General features: G+C 40.3%; 1 protein-coding gene across 1 annotated transcript in view; it reads left to right on the top strand.

The window, feature by feature from the left end:
• The window catches only part of PLD5 (phospholipase D family member 5), a 199177-nt gene that overhangs the window by 94805 nt on the left and 82322 nt on the right, over positions 1 to 22050 (top strand). The window contains 1 exon segment of the mRNA XM_054397880.1: positions 21073 to 21241. Within this exon segment, the coding sequence (XP_054253855.1) occupies positions 21073 to 21241 (169 nt within the window).

Raw genomic sequence — 22050 nt, 5'->3', positions numbered from 1 at the left:
GACTCAGTTGACTAGAGGTTAGTGAATGTGACACCCATCTAGCAGAAGAGCCGGAAGGAGGATCCTACAGGCCTGTCAGTCTGTTCTCAAGTGCCGAGGAAGGTTATGGCACAGATCATCTTGAGTGCCATCATGTGGCATGTACAGGACAACTGAGAGATCATGGCCAGTCTGCATGGGTTTATGAAAGGCAAATCCTGCTTCACTAACCTGATCTCCTTCTGTGATAAGGTGACCCACTTAGTGGATGAGAGAAAGACTGTGGGTGTTGTCTGCCTAGACTTTAGAAAAGCTTTTGACACTTTCTCCCACAGCACTCATCTGGAGAAGCTGGCTGCTCGTGGCTGGGATGAGCATACACTGGATAAAAATCTGGCTGGATGGCAAATGGAGTTCATGGAATTAGCACTAGTTGGTGACTGGTCACAAGTGGTGTTCCCTAGAGCTCAGAATTTTGGCCTTTTCTGTTTAATATCTTTATCGATTATACAAATGAGGAGATTCAGTGCAACCCCAGTGATTTTGCAGATGGGAAGGAATGTTAATCTGCTTGAGGGTAGGAAAGCTCTTCAGAGGAATCTGGACTGGCTGGATTTATGGATTGAGACCAACTGTATGAGGTTCAACAAGATTGAGTGCTGGGTCTTGCACTTGGGCAACAGCCCCCTGCAACATCACAGGCTTGGGGAAGAGTGGCTGGAAAGGTTGGGCTGCTGGTCAACAGCCAGCTGAACATGAGCCAGCAGTGAGCTTGCCCAGGTGGCCATGAAGGCCAGTAGCATCCTTCCCTGTATCAGAAATAGTGTGGCCATCACGAGTGGGGAAGTAAATGTCTCCTTGTTATCGGCACTCATCGGGTTGCACCTCAAATACAGCGTTCAGTTTTGGATCCCTCATTACAAGGACATTCATGTACTGGTGCATATCCAAAGAAGGGCAACAAAACAAGTGAAGGCACAAGCCTTAGGAGGAGCAGCTGAGGGAACTGGGATCTCATTCATTCTAGAGAAAAGGAGGATGACAGGAGACCTTACTGCTCCTTACAACTACCTGAAAGGTGGTTGCAGCAAGGTGGTCTCTTGTCACAACTAACAAGCAGTAGTTCAAGGGAAGACAGCCTCAAGTTGTGCCAGGGAGATTTAATCTGGGAGTTATGAAAAATTTCTTCTCTAAAAGGGTTGTCAAACATTGGAACAGTGGGAGTGGTTGAGTCACCATCCCTGGAGGTATGTAAAAGACCTGTAGCTGTGGTGCTGAGTGACGTGATTTTGTTGTGGACTTGGAAGTGTTAGGTTAATGGTGGAACTCAATAATGTTAAAGATCATTTCCACCCAAAACAATTCTATAAGAGCAGTCAGCAAGAGCAGAGAATGGAGATGGAGTAGCTGAATTTTCAATCACATTACTAAGTGATATAATCATTGCTGGCTTTGTCCCTCCTCAATTTTTAATGTTATCCTCAGGCATTTTGCTTATTTGTGAAAATTTTCATCTCTCTCTTTTTTAAACTACTTATCAAAGCTTCCCTCTGCATTGTGCCATGTGCAGGAGGGGAGCATGCCTGTACCCTCTAAACGATCTGTGACTGTTCAGACTTGCAAAGAGTCTCTGTCTGCACCCTCAGCGTGCTTATTTCAATTTCTGTCTTGGAGTGTGCTACCTCTCTGAAGCTGGAATTACTATGTTTGAATGAGATGTAGTGCAGTAACTACTTAGTTGAAGATTGTAAATTCTGCTGCAAGACTACAGTGGAAGAGAGTTTCTGCTTGGTCACCTGGTGACTACTTTGTCTCTCTCATTTGGAGAGAAAGTCTACCTCACAAATTACTTTGAAATTACTATAAGACCCCTATTTAACCAAGAGTTTTGATTGTTTGAATAATTAACATGTTAAATCTACTTTTGCCCCAAATTTACCTCATTTTAACTACTTCTTTATTTATGACAGTGAAAAGATGATTTTTCGTAACCACGCTTATCTTAAAAGTTCTGTTTAATCAAAAACGTATTTCATATGCAAAGCAATTGCCATAAATTAAGGACTACTTGGAAGTCTGTATTTTGACATGGTGCTAAAGGAGTGTGACAGTAACTCAAATGAATTCATTTCATTAACTATTCACTGTTTTTAAAAAATGTGTCCAGTTTCCAGTGAAAAAGAACCAATTTGAAGAAATAGAAAGCATTTTCAAGATGCTTAAATCTATGAGTTTGAAGACAACATTGTAAAAAGTGATTCTCATTGCAAATGTTACTCTTTTGTGTGTAGATACTAAAAGAAGCAAAATATTTCTGCTAATTCTCAGCAACATTTTGCTAAAAAAAAAAATTTAAATAGTCATTTGTGTTATTCATGTTGCATTTCAGTTCTGTAACTTAATTTCTTGGTGGTAGGATCGGCATCCTTGGAGGTATTTAAGAGGGGACTGGATGAGGCACTTAATGCCATAGTCTAGTTGATTAGTTAGGGTTGGGTGATCGGCTGGACTTGACGATCTTGAGGTCTCTTTCAACCTGGTTGATTCTGTGATTCTTTTTGGTTATGTCATATATTTATAAAAGAAAAAAGAAATCACATAGTAACCTAAAATGCTTGGAATTGAATTGATTAGATGCTATAAAATCCTGCTTTAGATTCATGCATGAGGCCTACACAAAATCCTACTAAGCACACTGCATTTTCTTTGCATCAAAGGGTAAAATGACTGGGTGGTTTTTTGAAGGGGGCAGTTGGTGTTTTGTTTGTTGTGGTTTTGTTTGGTTGGTTTTTGTGTTTGGGGTTTTTGTTTTGTCCTAAAATGTATTTGCTATTGATAGTACACTATTTTTAAAAGCATTTTTTGAACAAAATGTGCCCCCTGTATCAAGCTGTTCACAGTACTATTATATTGAGTCAGCGTCTCATAGCCCACATGCAGAATCCTGCACTCGCTCTTGTTGAACCTCATGAGATTCACCTGGGCCCACCTCTCCAGCCTGTTAAGGTCCCTTTGGATGCCATCCCTTCCCTCCATCCTGTCAGCTGCTCCACACAGCTTGGTGGTGTCAGTGAACTTGCTGAGGGTGCACTCAATGCCACTGTCCATGTCACCAACAAACAAGACTGGCCCCAGCACTGAAGGACTCCCCTTGTCACTGGCCTCCACTGGGGACATGGACGCATTGGCAGCCACTCTTTGGGTGTGGCCATCAAGCCAGTTCTTTATCCACTGAATGGTCCATCCATCAAACCCAGACTTTACCAGCTGGAGACCAGGATGTGGTGTGGGACAGTGTCAAAGGCTTTGCTCAGGTTCAGATAAATGATGTCAGTTGCTCAACCTTCATCTATTAATGTTGTGACCTTGTCATAGAAGGCTCCATCTTTGTGAGGCAGGATTTGCCTTTGGTGAACCCATGCTGATTGTACCCAATCACCTCTTTTTTATTTTTCTGTCTCAGCAGTGCCTCCAGGAGGATCTGTTCCATGATCTTACCAGGCACAGAAGTGAGACTGGCTGGCCTGTAGGCTGTCCCTTATTTACTGACATAGTCACTTTATCATAGAAAGCCACTAGGTTGGTCAGGCAGGGTTTGGCCTTAGTAAAGCCATGCTGGCTGTCCTGAATCATCTCCCTGTCCTGCATATGCCTCAGCATGGCATCTACGAGGATCTGTTCCATGATCTTCCCAGGCACAGAGGTGAGACTGACAGGTCAGTAGTTCCCAGGGTCTTCCTTTCTTCCCTTTTTAAAAATGGGTGTGATGTTCCCTTTCTTCCAGTCCACAGGGACTTCACCTGACTGCCAGGAGTTTTCAAGTACCGTGGAGAGTGGCCTGGCAGCCACATCAGCCAGCTCCCTCAGGACTCTGGGATGCATCTCAGCAGATCACATGGACTTGTATATCTTCAGATTCCTCAGATGATCACACACTCTGTCTTCACTTACAGTGGGAGGGACTTTGTCTCCCTAGTCTCCAACTTGTGGGCTGTCAGCATGAGAGCCATGAGGAGAGAGGTTGCCAGTGAAAACTGAGGCAAAAAAGTTTTTGAGAATCTCAGCCTTCTCTTTGTCTGTTGATACAAATTCCCTACTGTTGGCCATCACAGGGGGGACGCTTTCTTTAACCTTCCTTTTCTGTTTAATGTACCTGTAAAAGCCTTTCTTGTTTTTCTTTACATACGTTTCAGTTCCAGCTGTGCTTTGGCCTTCCTGACCTTGTTCCGACACAGACGGGCAACGTCCCTATACTCTTCCCAGGATGCCTGTCCCTCCTTCCATTTCCTGTGTAGTCCCAACTTGCCCTCTAGTTTGACCAGGAGGTCTCGACTCAGCCATGGTGGTCTCTTGCCTTCCTTGCCTGATTTCTTTCATGGGGGAATTGAAATCTCTTGTGCTCTGTAGAGAGCATCCTTAAAGATCTGCCAGCTCAGTTCCACTCCCTTGTCCCTGAGGGCTGTTTCCCACAGAGTCCTATTTACTAACTCGTTGAAGAGATGAAAGTTTGCTTCCTAAAATTTAGAGTCCTAACTGTGCTTAGGACAGTGAACTGCACTAGTACATGATCACTGCAGCCCAGGCCGCCTTCAACTTTGACATCCCTGATGACTTGTGTTTGTGACCAGCAGGTCCAATAACACATCTCCTTGTGTAGGGCTGTTAATTTCTTGTCTTAAGAAGTTGTCATCTAGGTACTCCAGGAGCCTCCTGGATTACCTACAGCTAGCCAAGCTGCTTTTCCAACAGATGTTGGGGTGTTAAAAAATCCTCTAGAAGAATGAGAACCTGTGATTGTGATGTCTCCTCAAGCTGGAGTAAGAAGGCTTCACCGTAGGCTCAGCTCGATCAGGCACCCTCTAGTAGACTCCTACCACAAGGCTCCCTTTGTTGTCCTGATCCCTCATGCCTACCCATAAGCTTTCAGCCTGCTCATTGCTATTCTTTAGTGACAACTCTTCACGTTCTATCCACTTCTATACATAGAGGGCAACATCTCCAGCCCTTCTTCCTGCCCTGTCCCTTCTGAACAGCCACACTCCAGTCATAGGATTCATCCCACCAAGTTTCCATAACTGTCACAATGTTGTAGGTTTCCTGTGGTTGGATAGCCTCCAGCTCCTCCTGTTTGTTGCCCATGCTGTGTGCATTGGTGTAGGGGCACTTCAGCTGGGCTGCTGGCCATGTCACCTTCTTAGAGGGGCACCCCATTGTTCTCACCCCAAGGCTTTTCATGGAAGCTACCCTCCTGTCTCCTATTACCTCAGAGACCCCCTGGCTCAGATCTGTAAGACCTTGCCTTTGTTGCAGTGTTCACAGAATGCTACAGGGCAACAGGTTGGAGGCCCTTACTATCACCCCATCCTTCCAACCCTGGTGTGTCTTCCTGTCACTTGTCACAGACAATTTTGATATTGTCACCATCTTCCACCCCAAGTGGAATGGCAGAATGAAGGCTGTCCTTAGGCTCATTTCTAGTGTGCCTGGTTTTAACACCTTCCCCTTTAAGCCTAGTTTAAAACCCTTTCATTCAAATATATAAGTGAGGATGTGCCAGCATAAATTGAAGTTGGAGTGGTGATTTAATGTATTGTTTGGACGTCTGTCAGCCAAGACCCGAAGGATTAAGGAAAACTAGGAAAAGAAATTATTTTGCAACATATTTTGGCAAGAAAGGCAAATCCATTAATTGGAAGAGGTGCTAAATTGTGATTAATTGAATCAAAAAACAGCATTATAAAGAGAGGGCTAATAGAATGGAAACTTTTGAGTCAAGAGTATTGTAAATGGCTTATTTCTCATGTGTGCAGTACTCAAAAGAACAACAAAAACCCTATTTACCAAAGACTTGATCTTGGTCCTTTAAAAGCATTTAGTGAAATCTTGTTATAAATTCCTCCAGGAACTAGAGTAAGTCCTGTTCTAAAAAACTATTTTAGCTAAATTAGAGTAAATTATTTCAGTCTTGGTTTTGCACTTGGCTACTTCTGTGGTCAAGTTCTTCACTATGTAATTACGCCAGAATTACAGCAGACTGGACAATATGCCAATGTTGCCATATCAGCATAGTGTTGCTTTTTAAATTGTTTTGAGATCTCTGAATTGCAAGTTGTACAGTTCTGTCCTCTTGCTGTGTCTGACTATAAGTTTTACTGGAAATGGCCTCCTTTGAAAAGTCATAGATAGCCCAAACCACACCCTGTGTACTGAAATGCAAATTAGACAGAAATTGGGAGCTGAAATGTAGAAAATAGTCCATAAAAATGCTAATTATTTTTAAGTATATTTTGTATTTTTAAATGAGAGTTCTTCATCTAATTTTTTCAGCAAACTTGGGCTTTACAATTAAAATATTTCTCTGGGTAAAGAGTCTAGGAGATATGCTCAGACTGAACCAGGAGAAGCTCACACCACAGAGCTCATAACCATAGCAGGTGACAATGTTGGTGCCTGCCTTTATAGAGAGGTAGAGGAAAGCAGAAGAGCTGAGTTGTGAGCTTTTCCTTGTTAACTTCCCCTTCGGAAGAGCATTTTAATCTCCATATCAGGGTCATAACCACGTTTTGTGCTGTTTGAGAAAACTGTCGGTAGGAAATAATGCAAAGTTCATAAAGCCAATGGAATGAGCAACTCTGTAAAGAGATTGTGTGTGTGTGTGTGTGTTTACCTTTTTGTTTGTTTGGTTGGTTTCATTTTGGTTTGGTTTTTGTGTTTGTTAGTTTTGTTTCATTTGGGGTTTTTTTGTTTGTTTTGGTATTAATTTTGTCTGCATGTGTGTCCAATGAGCCAGATACTCCCAGTGGATTCTGGACATCACACCCAGAATATTAAGCAGCCTTAAATGGCTACAGTACTTTTGATCAACAAACATTTAAACTTGGCTGTTAAAAAATGTTCACTTGCAATTTTCAGTCCTTGCAAATTAAAACATTCGTGATTCTCCTACATGCTGGTTATTTATTCATCTTTTTTATACGTAATCTCATGAGGCACAAAATTTGCTGAGCCAGTATTAACTGAAGTTGAGTATTAATAAGATTAAACAGTGAATGGGTTTGGAAAATGAGCTACTCTAGAATCCCTTATGTATGGATATTTTTGAGGTTGTTTAAAATTATTGAATTAGAACTAAGTTCTATTCTAACTGATTTGTTAGAGATTTTGCTGTTCCCTTTAGGGAAGCCAGTTCTTGATTTGTTTTGCTTTGCCACAATCTGCCATCTGCCTCCTCAGGTGGGGGACACAGTTATTTATGGAAATGTGCATCATCCATAAATAGTTGGCCTGCACCTAGGAGGTCAAGAGGAAATCCATGGGTTTTCATTACTGCCTTTCCCTCTCCCATCACCATTAATATAAACCTTTTTAGAATCTATTGTTCTCCGTAGATTTGTTCCTGTTTCTATTTTTAGTTCATCAGTACTGCGATTTTTGTTTTGAAGATTCTGTACAGCTCATCATTTACTTGTATTATTTATTGGGAATCACTAGGGCCAAGGAACAGAGACGTATCTGAAGACTTTTGTCTTGCCACAGCATCTCCATTGATATGCATAATTTGATTAAAGAGAAATAGGCTGTAAGGATTCTTTCAGGAGAGACTTTTAAAACAATGTTTATAAGCAGTTATAACAAAAATACCAGTTCACAGAAAAACATTCCTATTCTCCTTCTCACCCCTATGGTTCCTCTGATGTTTTGAACAGAAATGTGAAATCTTCAGATCAATGTCCTCCTCCCAAAACATCTTCCTCCTTCTGTAATGATAGATCAGAGGAGGGGTTTTGAAAGATTGTGTGTTAAAGTGGGAGGAATCTGCTCTGAATTGCAGGTTGTTTGTTGAGATTCCAGGTTTTCATACTACTAAGGGTTAGGAACAATGAATAGATCTAGTTGTAGCAGTTTTATTTGCCTTTGCATCTATGTATCGTTGCGTATTCCTGATATGATCTGTAATATATTTTTCTACATAATATGTTAAAAGTTGCACAAAAACATGAGATGACCCAATCTGTACCCTAAAGAGCTTAGTTTTGAAATTGTAAGAAAGTTAGTTGTAATAACCTTTCATTATATCTCTAAAATAGCCACCACAGGAGCTATGTTGGAGTGGGTGGAAGTCGTGGAAATTTTGGCATGGAGCAAAACAATTCCTGTCTCAAAATACTGATGAGTTTTCATCAGATGTTTCTATACTGCAATGAGAAAATAAAATGTCATCCATGTAGACCTATAAATCTTTATTTTTTTAGTAAGCCTGTGTGAATTAATTACTATCAGCTGCTATAGTTTATGATAAGTATTAGAAACAGAGCAAGAAAAGAGTGAGTGGTAGTTTAGCCTTTATGCAGGCAGCTCCTATGAAATTACTGGAGACTAGAGGGTTTTTTTTTTTTTTCATAGGGGAAAAGGAATAGCCAAAGTAATGAGTAATCAATAAACTTTATTTTTTTCCCCTTTTTTGGATCAAGATGACATGGCTTCATATCCAATCACTTTGTCCTGAAGGATTGTAATTTGCAAATCTTACCATTATAAATGGAAAATTAAAGAGTTGTTGAGTCAGACCATGCCTCATGTTAGGTTAGAATAACCCTGTGCTAAGTGGTTAGAAGGAAGCTGTGCAGAAAAGGATCTGGGGTTCTTGGTAGACAGCAAGCTTGAATATGAATCAAGAGAGGAGCAAGTGTATGCTAGGCTTTATCAGTAGGAATGTAACCAGCAAGGTGAGAAAAAAACATTCTTTCCATCTGTTCAGTACTTGCAAGGCTGCATTTGGAGTACCATGTCCAGTTTTGGGTCCTCCAGTACCAGAGAAATTCTGACACACTAAAGCAGATCCAATGAATGGCCACAAGATTGGATAGGGGACTTGAGTGCATGAAGTCCTAGCAGAGGCTGAGAGAACTGTTTAGCCTGGTGAAGAGAAGGAAAGACCATAGTGCTGTCTACAGCTTCTGTATGTGTGATTATAGAAACAACAGAACCTGAGTCTTCTTGAGGGTGCATAGCGATAGGATAAGAGGCAACAATTAGAAATTGCAACACAGGAAATTCCGATAAAGTGTATGGGTTTGAGGTTTTTTTTCTCCATTGATATTGGTCAAATATCAAAACACACAGAGAGGCTTGTGTAATTTCCATCCTTAGATGGAACCTGGTCTAAATCAATCCATTTTGATCAGGAGTTTAGACTAGATGACCTCTAAGGCTATCTTCTAACCTTAATTATTTCTTGATACTGTTTGCTGTTTTGTTTGCTGGAACGCCAGCTGGGGCTTCTTTATCCCTTCTGTAGGGAAACTATATTCCACTTCTCAGAGGAGCATCTACCTTCCCTAGGATTCAGTATGACATAGGTGATTTTGGCAATCTCCAGTATCTTTCCTAATGGTTAGTTCGAGGTCTTTCAGCAGAATTTATTCAAGTGGGGGTATTTTGCTGCAGATCCTAATTATGACCAAGTTTCTTATCAGGGACTGTGTTAATGCCTCAACATTGCTGTTTGCAGATTTTCTGTATTTTCACCATTTTTATCCTCTCTGCTTCACAACATTTCTCATGTTTCATGTTTTATGGAGTTTATCATTCCTCAGGTTCTGTGGTTAGTTTGTTCTTGGATTAGTTGCTAATTATAATAAAACATTCTCAGAAGAAGCTTTGAGAGTAATAAGGCTACCTCAACTGTCAACTGTTTTGTTGCAACATGTTATTTACAGTTTCAGGAAAGGATTGTAATAAGGTTTTTCTTTTATCTGTAACACATTTCAGCAGTTATCTGGCTTTTAATTGATCTGTTTCTTTAGTCTTGGTATCTTTTGAATTTGTTTTGCTCTTTGAAAGTCAGAAATTGGAGCCAGGAATGACAGAGGTCTGGTTTAGTCAGTTTTCTGCCTTAAATATTTGAGTAGAGTAACAGCTGACTATAGAACCCCCTAAAGATACATTTCCCCACAGATATTAGACTTAAGTTTGAATAAGATAATATATGATCTGAAGGCAAAACATAAATATAAGTGATTCAAAAATGCTTTTTTCTCTGTCTGAGAATGGGAAAAACCATTTTCATATTTGTGAGGTTATACTGGATTTTAAATACATCTTTTGGTTTCTCATGGGGAAATTCATACCATTTTGGTTAACAGTTTTATTTTAGTCATTCCTAGGAAGTAGTCCAACTGTAAATCAACCAGATTTTCCATCTTTATACTGTTTAAGGGAAGCAAATCCTTAGAGAAACTGTAATAAAAGAAGAAAGAACTGCTTAGAGATAAATGCAGTACTATTTACATCAGGCAACACATAACCAGAAGTGTAAAGGAAGTAATGCCATTTTGAAAGACATTGATAAGTTGTAGTCTGGAATACTATGTGTAACTGACCATCAAGTATCAAGAAGGTTGAACTTAGACTTAGTAGGAGATTCTAAGAATTAAGAGTATTTAACAAAAAAGACAGTAAAGGCACTTGGCTATGTAGGATGAAATCCAAGAAGATGTCCTGGTTTCAGATGGAATTAAATTCATTTTCTCCATCATGGCTGATAACAGTTATGGGTTTTGGATTTAGTATTAGAATATTGTTGACAATACACTGATGTTTTCAGTTGTTGCTAAGCAATGTTTTTACTAAGTGAAGGACTTCAGCTTCTCATACTGCCCTGGCATCAGAGACTGTGAGGGAATACAGCAAGGACAGCTGACTCAAACAAGCATAGCAGTATGCCATGCCATATGACATCACACCCAGTATATAAACTGTGAAAAGTTGGCCAGGGATCATCCTAGTTCAAGGATTAGCTGGGCATTGGTCAGTGGGTGATGAATAATTGCATTCTGCATCACTTGTTTCATATATTCTGTTATTACTATTTTCCCTTCCTTTTCTGTCTTTTTAAACTGTCTTTATCTCAGTGCATGAGTTTTACTTTTTTCCCTGACTCTACCCCATTGCACTGGGTGGGGAGAAAGGAAAGCATGGTGCATAGTTGCTGGCTGGAGCTAACCCACAACAGAAGGGAAATGATTGTTGCCCATAAAAATATCACAGATGAGAAAAATTGCAGGGTGCGATCTGGGTTACTGAGGATAAAGGACAGAGCAGGTTAAAGGATATGAAGTGAAGAAGGTTTCTGCATACAAAACCAAAGAAAATTTCCCAAGAATGAACCATTTGTTCAAAATGAGGTGTTTTGAGTGCTTAGCAGCAAAGTTTAAGTTTCATAGTTTAAAATCTCATCAAAAGGATAAGTGCAGAGTCCTGCATCTGGGAATGAATAATAAATTGCACCAGTTGGAGGTGATCTGCTAGAGAGCAGCCCTATGGAGAAGGACCTGGGAGCCCTGGTGAACAAGTTATCCAGGGGACAGTAGTGTGCCCTTCTGGCCAGGAAGATCAATGGTATCCCGGGGTACATGAAGAAGAGTGTGTCCAGCAGAACAAGGGAAGTTCTTCTCCCCATCTACTCTGCCCTAGTCAGACCTCACCTGGAATATTGCATCCAATTTTGGGCTCCCCAGTTCAGGAGGGGCAGGGATCTACTTGAGAGAGTCCAACAGAGGGCTACAAGGATGATTAAGGGACTGGAGCATGTGCCTTATGAGGAGAGGCTGAGAGACCTGGGGCTTTCTAGTCATGAGAAGACTGAGAGGGGATCTAATAAATGTATATAAATATCAGAGGGCTGAGTGTCAGGAAGGAGGGGGACAGGCTCTTCTCATTTGCGCCCTGTGATAGAACAAAGGGCAATGGATATAAACTACAGCACAGGAAGTTCCACCTCAACATGAAGAGGAACTTCTTGGCTGCAAAGGGTCAGAGCACTGGAACAGGCTCCCCAGGGAGTTTGTGGAGTCTCCTTCTCTGGAGACTTTCAAGAGCCATCTGAATGCATTCCTGTGTGACCTATGCTAGATTCTGTGGTCCTGCTCTGTCAAGGGGGGGTTGGACTTGATGATCTCCAGAGGTCCCTTCCAACCCCTAACAGCCTGTGATCCTGCAAAAATAAAGGGTAACTGTGAGACAGCAGTGTGCCCAGGTGACCAAGAAAGCTGAAGGCATCCTGGCTTGTGTTAAAAACACTGCGGCGAGCAGGAACAGAGAGAAAATTGTTCCCTTGTATTCAGCAGTGGTGAGGCCACAGCTTGAGTACTGTGTGCAGCTCTGGGCCCCGCACTACAAGAAGGACAGTGAAGTTCTGGAGTGCGTCCAGAGAAGGGCAATGAGGCTGCTGAAGGGCCTGGAGCACATGGCCTATGAGGAGCATCTGAGGGAGCTGGGGTTGTTCAGTCTAGAGAAGGAGGAAGCTGAGGTCAGACCTCATCACTCTCTTCAACTACCTGACGAGAGGTTGGAGTGAGGATGGGGTCAGCCTCTTCTCCTGGGTGGCAAGTGACAGGACTAGAGGAAACGGTTTCAAGCTGCACCAGCAGAGGTTGAGGCTGGATGTTAGGAAATATTTCTTCACAGAAAGGGTTATCAAACATTGGAATGGTCTGCCCTGGGCAGTGGTGGAGTCACCATCCCTGGAGGTGTTTAAGCAGTGTGTGGACCTGGTGCTTAGGGACATGGTTTAGGATTGACCCTTCAGTGCTGGGTTGAAGCTTGGAGTGGATGATCTTTGAGGTCTCTTCTAACTGGATGTATTCTGTGATTCTGTGATTGTGAAGCTGAAAGTTACAGTAAAATGACAGATTAAAGTCTAGAGTATCAAACTCCACATCTTCTCTGTTCAGGAAATTAACAGTCAGTTAAAGTTAATTCAGTGAAGTAAAGATTTCTTGATCCACTGCATTCAGAGTCTTAGCTTAGATTCAGGGTCTTAGCTGATGATAACCTGTTGATGATTGCTAACTTTCAGCTTTTTTATTTGCTTACTTATGACTGGACTTTAATAATCAGTTATATTAATTTAAAAATAATTTTAAATCATTTTAAAATATTTGTTATCTATGTATTTTTTCCACAGGTGTGCTAATGTTGTAGTTCAGAATTTACAGAGCTAGAAATCTAAAGCATCTGAAGCGAAATCTAAAGCATCTGAACCAAAATCACACATTTTTATTCCAGAAGTGTCTATGCACATATTTTATTTGTCCTCTTCAATTGCATTCTAAATTTTTTCTTCTAAGAGATTTGTTATTGAGTCTTAATGATGCTAAATAGTTTTATACAAGGGAATTAGCAACCTTCATTGAAGCATCCTATTTCTGGTGCAAGAGGAATTGATAAGTATTACTTTGATACGAGCTTAGACAAGTAATAGTGGAGGGAAAAGATTACTATCAAGTTGGACTGACCTACATAATTCAAGAAAATGCATAAGTCTGCATCAGACATATGAGAAGTCCTAAGAAAATCAATGAGGTTACTTAAAGGTTTGGTTTGTTTGTATGTTTTTTTTTGAACTGAGGCATGTATCAGTTGTGTCAGTGCAAACCAGTGAAGAGTCTTTAATGTTGTTTTTTTCTTTCTTCCCCATGTCTGCACACCTTTTTCATTTGACGCTTCAAATGACTGTTGTTTTAGTTCCAGTATTAAAATAGTAATGGCAGACTAGATTGAATTTCAGACTGATGTTCAGACTTGCTTTGTCACAGGGGAAATACTGTCCCCAGTAGGGTGAAGTGAACTTGTAATACATCTGGTTAATTCTTTTCCTCTTTTGGAAGCAATTTTGCCTTTGAGAATGGAAAGCTGCTTCTGAAATACAACTATGAGCACGTAAAATATGTTTAAATAAAAATCATTCACCGGTTGAAAACTTAGATGACTTGTATTTTTGTGCAGCAGGTCCTCTTTTGAAGTTTAGGTAAGTGTGGTATGTTACAACACAAATACTGTGTTGCTGGTAACTTGAGGGACTTTGCAGCAGCAGGATTTTGTTGTTGGTACATTGTTTCTGAAGATAATGGTGTGAAAGGGAGAGAATCATCTTTTTCTTAAGAAACAATCCATTAGGCAGTCCAAAGAGAAGAGCCATTCCTGGAGTTCTTCTAGTTACTTATTCTGCAGGCCCATACAATTGATTCTAATTTTCAACTGGTAAAAAACAATATTGTTCCACTGACATAACTGTTGATTGAAACTCTTTTTTTTTTTTCCTTGTACCCCACAGATCTGTCACATAAAGTCTGCAAGCTTGATGACACGTTGTGCATGTCTGCGTGCTGTATTTGGCTTGTAGACATCACGATGAGTGGGCACAAAACCAAATAAATATTTGGGAATAGCAATAACAAACTGATCTCCAAGTTGATTATGGAAAGTATAAAAAGGCCTAAGTGGTGAGAGCTTAAAACATGTGGTGGTATTTACTTAACATACTGCCATCACTTCTGTAGACCTATAAGAAAAACTGAAAGGAGACTTAAGAAGGGGTAGCCATACAAGGGGAAAGATGAAAGTCAACTTCTAATTTTAGTTATTAGCTGAAGTGCTTAAGGCTTCAGTCCAGTGAACACTTGAAGTTGCTAGGGCTGTTTATTCCCACGCTTGTGCCACAGCCACCTCCTGCAGCTGCATGTTAGATGGGATCAGGCCACTCACTTGGCTGAAGAGGAACGTATCTTCTGAGTCCAGTCACAGATGGTATTCACAGAGAAGGCTCCAAGGAGGGTTTATTATGGCCTTCCACTATCTGAAGGGTGCCTACAAGAAAGCTGGTGAGGGACTTTTTAGGATTGCAGGTGGTGATAGGACTAGGGCGAATGGATCCAGGAAGAGGAGGGTAGACTTAGATTAGACTTTAGGAAGATGGTTTGCACTGTAAGGGTGGTGAGACACTGGAACAGGTTGTCCAAAGAGGTGGTGGAAGCCCCATCCCTGGAATTTTTTAAGACCAAACTGAGTGATCTGATCTAGGGGGAAGGATGGTTAGGGGACTGGAGCACATGCCTTATGAGGAGAGGCTGAGAGACAATGCAGTTTTGTAGCCTGGAGAAGACTGAGAGGGGATTTAATAAATGTTTATAAATATCTGAGGGATGGGTGTCAGGAGGGAGGGGACAGGCTCTTCTCACTTGCTCCCTGTGATAGGACAAGTGGCAATGGATGTAAGCTGCAGCACACGAGGTTCCACCTCAATACAAAGGGGAACTTCTTTACTGTAGGGGTCACAGACCACTGGAACAGGCTCCCCAGGGAGGTTGTGGAGTCTCTCTGGAGACTTTCAAGACCCATTTGGATGCATTCCTGTGTATGGTCCTGCTCTGGTAGGGGGGTTGGACTCAATGATCTGTTTGGGTCCCTTCCAACCCCTGACATCCTGTGATCCTCTGTCCCTGCCCATGGCAGGGGGGTTGGAAGTAGATGACCCTTAAGGTCCCTTCCAACCCTAACAATTCTGTGATTCTGTGAATTTAGGCCACTGTTTAGGAGACCTGTCAAAACTGTTTGCAGTATGTGGCAGGATGGCATAACCAGTTCTAGCTGTATGTTACTTAGCAAATTATCTGTGCCGTGCATTTTTAATGTAAAATGCTGTGGCCTTTTCTTCTGTCAGGGTTTTGTGGTGACATCCATGCTGGCCCCAGTGAGCAGTGTGACCAAAGAGTCACTGACTCACTGATGTGATGAAGAGCAGAATCCAGGACCAGTATGTGCCTCCTTGGCTTGACCAGCAGGGCTAGAAGGAAAGCTGCTTTGCTGCACTCCCTAGCTATAGATGTAATTCAGTACAAACTCCCACACAACCGTATGGTAGTCCCATTTACATGCACACCATCAACCCTGTTAAACCACTCCCCTTTCATCTCACTGGGTTGCATTTCACATGTTCAGGAACAGGGAAATCTGCTTTATATCATCTCATTGGACTTCTTACACAACAGGTTTTTACCTTTTTACCCTTCTATCTCATGACTGATTAACAGATTCTGAAAATAAAGATAATAAAGAGATGAAGAATCTTCCTTCAAATCAGAGACTGACACTGTGTGTCTCTAAAATCCTACTACAGTTTGATTTCTTAAGATAATATGTGCTAATTTGCTCATTGTAGTGTTTTATCATTGAGCACATGGAATCACCACCTCCCTCGGCAACCTGTTCTGGCGTCTCATCACCTTCATGGTGAAGAATTTCTTCCTAACATCCAATCTGAATCTACCCATTTCTAGTTTTGTTCCATTCCCCCTAGTCTTCTATCATTACCTGACACCCTAAAAAGTCCCTCACCAGCTTTCCTGTAGGCCCTCTTAAGATGCTGCAAGGCCACAAGAAGGTATCTTTAGAGCCTTCTCTTCTCCAGACTGAATAGTCTCAACTCTCTCAGTCTGTCCTCATAGCAGAGGTGCTTCAGCCCTCTGATCATCCTTGTGGCCCTTCTCTGGACACGTTCCAGCACCTCCATATCCTTCTTGTAAGAGGGGCTCCAGAACTGGATGTGGTACTCCAGGTGGGGTCTCACCAGAATGAAGTAGAGGGGGAGAATCACCTCCCTTGACCTGCTGGCTACAGTTCTCTTGATGCAGCCCGGGATGTGATTGGCTGTGCAGGCTGCAAGTGCACACTGGTGGCTCATGTTGAAAGTACATTATTTGTCAGGGAGGCACTGAGAGCAGCTTTTCAGTTTAAACATAACACTAGTCTGCTAATGAGCATGTCTGAGGGAGAAGAGTGGTAGCAGTGATGCGATGCAGAAGGAATTGGAGGGCTTGAATGAGACATAGTGAAAGCCTCAGTTGAAAGCATTGGTCTGAGAAGGATGGTAGGTGTTGAAGGGATACTGAGACAGCAGGACTATAACAAAGGAGGAGATGGCACTCTGTGAGAAGCTATGATGCTCCAGGCCAGGGTTGGTAGTTCCAGGGCTTCTGGATTATGAGAGATGTGTCACAAGAGGGTGTCTTTAAGTAGGACCGTGGTGCAGGGACAGGGCTCATGGACTTTTCCCAGTCTTTATTTTTGTCTTTCCCCCCCCACCCCGCCACCTTATCTGATATATATCAACCTTATGACAAAGATAGCCTTTGATCATCTTACATTTCTTTATTGTTTTAAAAAAATCACTGCAGTGTTCTTGTGAGTTTTTTTAATCACATTTCTTCCCTTTAATGATGAGTAATTTCAGATGTTGTTCAGACACTCAAATGCATATAACCTGGATGTTCTGTAGTGTACAACTCTGCATTGAAATAAACTGAACTGAATTATGTTCTACAGTGTGGTAGTTTTAGGCCGTACGTTTAAAATTTTCCACAGATCTTGAACAGAAAGTGGTAAAATGTAAATAAATCACCATTGGGTGTAAAAGGGAAAATATGGTAAGTTCTAAACAATCCATTGGACAGATAACAAACATAAGCTAGTAATGAAAACAATCTCTCTTTTTGCTGCTTCAGCTCTGGCTGATGCTTCTCCTGGTTTTACTGACCTTGATTGCACTGTTTTGTTGTGACTGGTATTAACAAGAACTTCTCTGCTCTTTCTCCTGTCCCTTTTGTGTCCAAGGGGGGTAAGGAGGGGGCAGGGGGGAGAGAAGCTGTTGCAGGTCCCCTGGGTTTTGGCCAGGGGGGTAATTTATAAATTGTAAATACCTGTAAGTATTTGTAAATACTGTACATTTTGTACATATAAATTGGATTTCATTGTAGATTGTAGTTTTGCTTGTAAATACAGCTTCATTTGCTTCCAATTGGGCTGGTCTGGCAAATTTAATGTTGGGGGGAATTTTCAACCCACCAGATACAGTTTCTCATTTTAATATGGTGTGAGGTCTGAACTATCAAAAGAACTTTACTTTTGTAATTTTTTTGTGTAATTGCTTTTGTGTAATTGCTACAGCTAAACTTTTTAACAAACAGAGCTGTAAAGTTTTGCCAATAACCCCAACTTTATTCAAGAGACAGACACATAGATTCTGCTTATTTTCTCTGCCCTAGCTCTTTTTCTACTCTAATTAACCCAGATGCTAAATTTAGAGTATTTCTGATTCCTTTAGAGGAAAAAAATTGATGTGAGGTCAGAAACAAGCCTCAATTTCAGACCAAAGAACTGTCAAAGATGAAGAAGAATTCTTAGCGTGGGACAGAATAAAATTGGGATTGCTAAATGCAATCAGTTATATAGCTGAGCTCAGAAGTCTTATTATTGAGGTCAAAGTCTCTCCTTTGGTAGGTATTGCTCACCACAGTTCTGTTATCTTAGAGATGCTTGAATCTCAGTTCTGACCCTTGCCTCTCTCTATGTTTCGCAGCAATTACTTTCAGGTTTCTCAGTCTGTGAGAGGTAGGTTTGAGAATATTCAGCTGTATAACTGAAGAGGCTAGTGTTTGTTGGCATTAATCAGGTGAAATAAAGCAATGGGAAATTGGGAAAGGGACGGACATGTCATCCAGCAGGTGTATGGTTATCTGATAATTTTGAACAGAGGAAAAGTCTGGTTTAGTCACTGTGCTGTATTTGTTCTGGTTTACTTTGTCAATATGCCATTTTTGCCAAATAAATTATGTCACTGAGTCTGATCAATCTCAAGGTGTGTGAATGACTTTCTCTCCTGCTAGTTTTTGTTGTACCATATTTTAAAAACCTATTTTTGGGTCATATTGGAAAAAAAAAAAGGAAAAAAAAAGGCTCTAAATTTTAGCTTTTATTGATGGAATTGGGGCTTACAAACTCAAAATTCTATACAGAAGGTTTAACAAAACTATTCATGACCAAACATTGGAACTTTGCTATCGTGGCGAAGGAAAGATTATGAAGGCAAAACCATTTACTTTAGAAACTTGGTGGTTGACTTTTTTAATTTCTGAGCTATGCTGTGGGGACAATGTCCTGAACAACCTGTTGTCACTGACTCTGCTTTGACAAGGGAGGTTGAGCCATGTGATCTCCAGATCATATCAACCCTTTGGCAGCTTTCATCCTGCCAAAGACAGAGACAGGAAGAATGGAAGTTAAATTGATGTTTTCCAGTGAGACAGCAGTTCAATACAGCTCATGGGAACCACCACTACAGGCCACTGGAAGTGATCATAGTAGATTCAATTCTGTTATTTCGTGAGCTCCTGTGTATCCATTTGCATGGGTTCAACCAGAAAATACTGTGTATGTCAGGCCATATTCTAATGTTGAGAAGTTTTGGTCACATCTTACGTTAAGGGAGTGATGTACATTTTTAAATTCTAGCTAAATCAGAACCAAATTTGATAGATAAGGTTTTGAATAGTCATTTGAGGTGAAAAACATATAAAAAAAAGAATATTTGTAATAACTATGTGTGATTGTGTAAGGGATGATAGAGGCTAGATTATTTTTTTATCTTTGCCAGTGACTGTTGGGAAAGGCAGTTTATGACCTTGCAGAGATCATTTTATCTTCCGTGCTTCTATTTCTTGCTCTTTGAAGGTGGCTATCCTACAACTCTCCGTAAAACAGCTGTGGGAACAAGGACATTGCTAAGAGCTACAAGTGATTAGTATTGGTAACGAATGAACTAACCAAGCTTTCAAGGGATCTAACAATATTATTAGGTTCTGTAACTGAGTTAGATGCAGCAGAGATAAGTTTAAAAACTTGAATGTTAGAGTAAAATATTTCTTTTAAAAAGTATTTAATTGCTAATAGATTAATAAGGGCATTAAACTTTCTGGATGCTTGTTATTTTTCAAAGTTTGTAAACTAAGTAAGCAGAGTGTTTTAAAATAAAGTATGTTTTAAAGACTTTTTTTTAATTAAAGCTTTTTAGCATTTTAAATTACTGGCATTATGACTGTGTTACTGTAATGCACTTAATTTTAATATTCATGAATAAAATAGTGTGTTCAAAGTATGTCATAGACAGTGCCATCAGCATGTGATAATTACCACAAGTGTACTTTATCAGAATTCTTGCTGGGTTTTCTTTATACCATTAAAAAGTAATAGTATTCAGTCTTTAATGGATTAATTCCACAAACATGCTTGGTATTCTGAAAATTCTGTAAACATTTCCACATGATCCTATGGAATGAACTGAATAATACAAGATAGTGCACTAATCTGTCTTTTGGTCAGTGTACAGTTCTTCTTTACATTAGAAGTTTGTAATAATAATTTTCTTCTAAAAAATTTACAAATGTTGGAGCTGATCATTAATGCTATTAATAAGTACAGAAACAGTCTGGAAATACTTGATATACTTGAATACAGTGAAAAAGGAGTATTCACCAAATTCCTGCTACAGGGTTCCTAAATCTGGATTGTATGATGTAAAAGTGGCAGATGTTGAGGGCACTTATAGAAGTGCCACTTGGATAAGTTGAAAATTTAATCTCTTTACTTAAAAACAGAATTGAGAAGCTTCTTTGACTTAAAGATTCCTCTATTGAACATAGAGAGGAACTTTACTTGTTGCAATTTCAGGAAATCTGACAGTGATGCCGTATGCTGAATTAAACACACCATTTCCATGGAGCAGAGGAGCAGATTTTGAACTATCTGCAATGTTTGTTTATGTTCTTGGATCACTGTGACTGTACATAATGTAATTTGTAAGTGTTTTGAATGATGTAGACAGTAAGATCACAGAGCCTTCCAAAAAGAACAGGAAATTGAAAGGGCATAATTCTTCCTTTCTTAACCACTGGATCCAAGTTAGAGCCTTATGCAGATAAGCAGAAGCAGAAAAATTAGGTAGCTTAAATCAGTTGGAAAGGGAGAATTCATAAATAGCGACTGCAATATAATGTCAGCTGTAAAAGCAGATCTGAGAGAATGCATCTAGCTTGCCACATTGCTTAGAGAGAAGAAATAAATGCAAAGATAACCAAAGCAAGAAGAGATTGTTTCATTCCCACCTTAAGGACTGATTCCCACTTACTGCATTATAAGAACTTTTCTATGTGGATTTTTCAGAGCTTCGAAAGATTAATGTGCTTTACTGTGTTAATAGTAGGTCATTTCTGCTTTGTCTTGCTTTGGGAAATACAGAGCCTGACAGGTAGCAACTTCAAAGTGAGTTGCAGGGTGGCCCACTGCTGAGAGTCTCTGGGAGCAGATGTTGAACCAAAAACCTGCCATCTTTTACAATTTGGAACTTATTAATAAAGAAAAGTTCTTTTGTTAAGTGGTGGTTTGTTTGTTTGTTTGTTTTTTCCCCTTATCTATTCTCAGGGTTGCTCTTGTGGAAAATATACCTGAAGGGATCAACTATTCAGACAGTGCACCATCCCATTTGTCTCTTTTCCAAGGCTGGATGAATTTACTTAATATGGCTGAAAAGTCTGTTGACATAGTATCTTCCCAGTGGGACCTCAATCACAGTCATCCGTCAGCATGCCAGGTATGTTCTAGCCTAACAAAAGGGTGGGACTTTAACAATCTGTTCTTCTTGTTTCACTATTAATTTTTTTAGAACTATAGCCCTTTCCTGTAGTGCATTCATTTGCTAGGGAAGTCTAAAAAATAAAAAAGGGAGGGGGGGCAAAAACCAAACCAGAGGAAAACCCAAAACATTTTCATATGAGGGTTTTCCTGCCAATACAATAGTTTTCTGAGAGTGGTGGCACATGTGGACTAGATAACACATGAAACACACGTCCGTGGATCACTTCCATCTTAGGAAAGGATGTCATTGTGTAATCTTAAGAAACATGCAAAATTGTACCTATGTGGACACATCCGTGTGTTATGTGGGAATAGCCATAAATCTATGCACTTCTATTTGGTGCAGCTGATGAAGTAAAAGAGCAAGCATGTAGATCAGATCTGCAGCCAAACAGATGGATAGAATTACACTTACAAAGAAGAATATAGTATCAGATGACTTCTTATACCTTTTCAAAATTAATCTTGGATGGAAGTGGTGTTCAAGACTTCTGCAATTAAGAGCAATAGGAGAAATCGTAAATCACAGTGAATGAGACTGACTTGCATTACAACAGTGCTGTGCCAACAAATGCTTAATTCTTGAAAGCAATCCTCTTAGAATAGGATAAGGTCAGGTTTCCACTAAATATCACTTCTGAAACTAAGATATCCAAGAATTGGTAGGCTGAGAGTATCTCTTTCACACCAAATGGATTTTTTGCTGAAAAAAAGCTACTCAGCTGACATGACACAGAGTTAAAATGACAGCCAGGTAATTGTATG

The sequence above is a fragment of the Indicator indicator genome, chromosome 2, assembly GCF_027791375.1.
Source record: "Indicator indicator isolate 239-I01 chromosome 2, UM_Iind_1.1, whole genome shotgun sequence".
NCBI lineage: Eukaryota > Metazoa > Chordata > Aves > Piciformes > Indicatoridae > Indicator > Indicator indicator.
This window is presented reverse-complemented; position numbering and strand designations above follow the sequence as displayed.